This window comes from Loa loa (genome assembly GCF_000183805.2).
Source record: "Loa loa unplaced genomic scaffold supercont3.590, whole genome shotgun sequence".
Taxonomy (NCBI): domain Eukaryota; kingdom Metazoa; phylum Nematoda; class Chromadorea; order Rhabditida; family Onchocercidae; genus Loa; species Loa loa.
The window spans coordinates 23,665-27,151 of NW_018108770.1; the positions used below are offsets into that span (position 1 = coordinate 23,665).

Here is a 3,487-nt window from a genome sequence, read left to right on the forward strand (position 1 = left end):
CAATAATAATAATAATAATAATAATAATAATAATAATAATAATAATAATAATAATAATAATAATAATAATAATAATAATAATAATGATAATGATAATAATAATAATAATAATAATAATAATAATAATAATAATAATAATAATATATTTGTAATGTTATAATAATAATAAAGGTATATTATAGCTGTATCATTATAATAATAAAGATATGTTATAGTTGTATCGTCATAATAATAATAAAGATGTATCACAGTTGTACCATTATAATAATAAAATATTAACAATGTTATATTATTGTAAACAACCTGCAAAATGGTATATAAAATTAAAAACAAATGATTACGATAGATTACAATCATAATACTAACACTGTATGTCCATTTGGATGTACGGTACCATTTCCCAGGACAAATGAGCATAATACATGAGTTTGTGCTAGTATGACTGATGCTTGAACTAATTCGGATAAACACCAATTTGTTGGCGAACAACATTTTGTAAGCATCTGTAAAATTAATTTTATATAATTAATTATTTACCTTTATTTATGCTTATATATTACTGTTTAACATATTCATTTTGCAATATTTTCAATAATTTAATTAATATAACATGCATTCATTAGAATAATTTAATTAGTGCAAAATTTTATTAATTAGATTTCCTAAAATTTACAAACAATTCGTCTGTAAAAGATATTAATTTAATCAAATTGCACTAATTATGTATGTGTTATGTGTATGTGTGCGTGTGTGTGTGTGTGTGTGTGTGTGTGTGTATATTATACATGTTGTGTGTGTGTGTGTGTGTATCTAATTAATGCAACATGCATTAATTAGAATAATTTGATTGGTATAAAATATAATGTATTTAGATTTCTTAAAATTTATAAACAACTCATTTGTAAAAGATATTAATTTAATTAAACTGCAATAAGTATGTGTATCTGTGTATGTGTGTATATGTATGTGTGTATGTGTCTTTATATTTGTATAAACAATTTTAAATTAACTAAATGAACAAACATACGGTCAAATGGTCAACATTAGCTGACCACGGTTGATGAGCTAAGACAGCGTTTAATACATCAAGATTTTGAATCTTTTCCGAAGCATATGATAAACCATTTAACCATTCATGCTTTCCACCGGTACGTTCAAATTCTCGTCCATGTAAATCCATCAAGAAATGACATCGATGTCTACTTGCAGCCTACAAAAAAAAAAAAAAGAAATTGTATAATGATATTTGTAAATTTAATAAGTAATACTTGTAATAAATCATAAAAATTTTATATATTTCTGCTAAATTTCTACTTATTCTACAATAAATTTTAAATATATTTCTATTTCAATTCTAATTACTCTAATTCTATTTCTAAATTCTAAGTAAATTCCAAATGCATTTCTATTCCCGCTTCAATTACTACAATTCTATTTCTAAATTCTTAGTAAATGCAGAATGCATTTCTATTCTAATTCTGCTTATTCCAATTCTATTTCTAAAATTTACGTAAATTCTAAACTTATCTCTATTTTAATCTTCATTATTTTAATTCTAGTTCTAAATTTTAAGCAAATTTCAAACATATCTCTATTTTAATTTTAATTACTCCTATTTCTAAATTCTAAATGTATTCCTATCCTAATTCTTATTACTTTAATTCTAAGTAAATTCTAAACGTATCGCTATTCTAATTCTCATTATTCTAATTCTTTGAATACAGTTTTGAATTTTAAGTAAATTTAATTCTAATTCAAAAGTCTAAATCATTCCAAATGTTAGAATATTTTAAAATAATTTTTTCAAGAGAAAAAAAATAAAGTAAATGGCAAAAATGACCAATTCAAAATATGAAAAATTGATTATATCACTGATATGAATGATATATTACTGATATGAATGATATATCACTGATAATTTAACTTGTTTTTTTTTCTTTTACAAAATTATCAATAAAATAATTATTTGTATGGAATAGTATTTATATTAAACAAATTTACCATTAATGCAATATAATGTCGTTCACATATTGCCATCGGACCACTACCATAAAAGAGTTGCTCAATTGTTTGATAAAAAATGGTTCGATATTTGGGATGTAAACAAAGCCATCTGTAATTTAATTAATTAAGATAAGATAAAAATCAAACATTAAAAAGAACAACGAAAAGGAAAAAAATTAAATTTAAATTTTTTTTTTATTTTCAATATGACCACCTTTTTTTTTGTTTGAGCTTTGTTTATTTTTCTTTCCTTTAAGTAATTAAAAATCAAAACTGTTAATTAATATTTGAAAAAAAAATTAATTCTTTTTTATTTTCAATATAATTACTTTTTTTTTTAAAATTTAAGCTTTGTTTATTTCGCCTTTTTCTTTTAAGTAATTAAAAATTAAAAGTGTTAATCAATATTTGAAAAAAAAGCAAAGAAAGAAAATAAAATTACAGTAATTATATTAGTATTTGTTTATGTTTAAATCTATATATGTATTTTTTTTACATTTATTCACGCATTTCTATGTTGGATTTAGCAATTTTTCAAATTTTTGAATATTTAAATTTAGGATGAAATTTAAAATTTCTTTTTCCTTTTTTTATTTTTTTAAAGAAGCTTTTACAAATTTATAAGAATTTGCAAAATATCCATTTTGATAATAAATGTAAATCATAAATGTTGAATTTTTTTTTTTTGCTATGTACAATTACCGCCAATAATATAAAATTACCGCTTGGGTTTAAATTTAATTTTAAAATAAGCAATTCTTTAAAAATTTGCCTAACTAATAATAACAGCTAAAATTAATTGCCTAATTTTTATTATCAATTATTAACACAACTTAACAACTCGCTAATTATTAATTTGTTTGCAAATTTGTTAACTTATCTTCTATTACTTATATCAATTCATTTCGACCAAATGATTTCACGGTCAAATTGATTAATTTGTTATTTGTATTATTAATTAGCTAAGGTTAATTATTAATTATTTGTTTATGAATTTGCTAGTTTATCATCTTTCACTACTGATAACAATAGCTAGAGTTAATTGCCGATTACTTTTTTTACAAAGTTATTGACTGATTTTAATAATGAAATGATTGAATTGATAAATTGTTTGTTTACTTTTATAACCAAATTTATCATATTTATTAAATGAATGGAAATTTTCCGTTAACTTTTACATTTGTTGATTTAAAATTTTCATCCAATATTTCATGAACAATCTATTTTTGGCAATCCAATATTTGATAAACAATCTATTTTTAGCAATCCAATATTTGATAAACAATCCATTTTTATCAATCCAATATTTGATAAATAATCTATTTTTAGCAATCCAATATTTGACAAACAATCTATTTTTATCAATCCAATATTTGATAAACAATCTATTTTTGATAAACAATCCATTTTTTAGCATTTATCATATGAAACAATATTTATTTATTGTTTAGGAAATACATTCATCTCATATAGAATAAAATAA

General features: G+C 21.0%; 1 protein-coding gene across 1 annotated transcript in view; it reads right to left on the reverse strand.

Annotated features, from left to right (window-relative positions):
• LOAG_18860 (hypothetical protein) overlaps nucleotides 1–2,119 on the reverse strand; it is a 6,815-nt gene extending 4,696 nt beyond the window's left edge. Inside the window, exons 1-3 of the mRNA XM_020451521.1 lie at nucleotides 2,002–2,119; nucleotides 1,028–1,210; nucleotides 367–503 (exon numbers count right to left, since the gene is read on the reverse strand). Of these exons, the coding sequence (XP_020304688.1) occupies nucleotides 367–503; nucleotides 1,028–1,210; nucleotides 2,002–2,037 (356 nt within the window). The 5' untranslated portion in view covers nucleotides 2,038–2,119. The remainder of the gene's footprint in view (nucleotides 1–366; nucleotides 504–1,027; nucleotides 1,211–2,001) is intronic.
• Nucleotides 2,120–3,487: the final 1,368 nt, after the last annotated feature.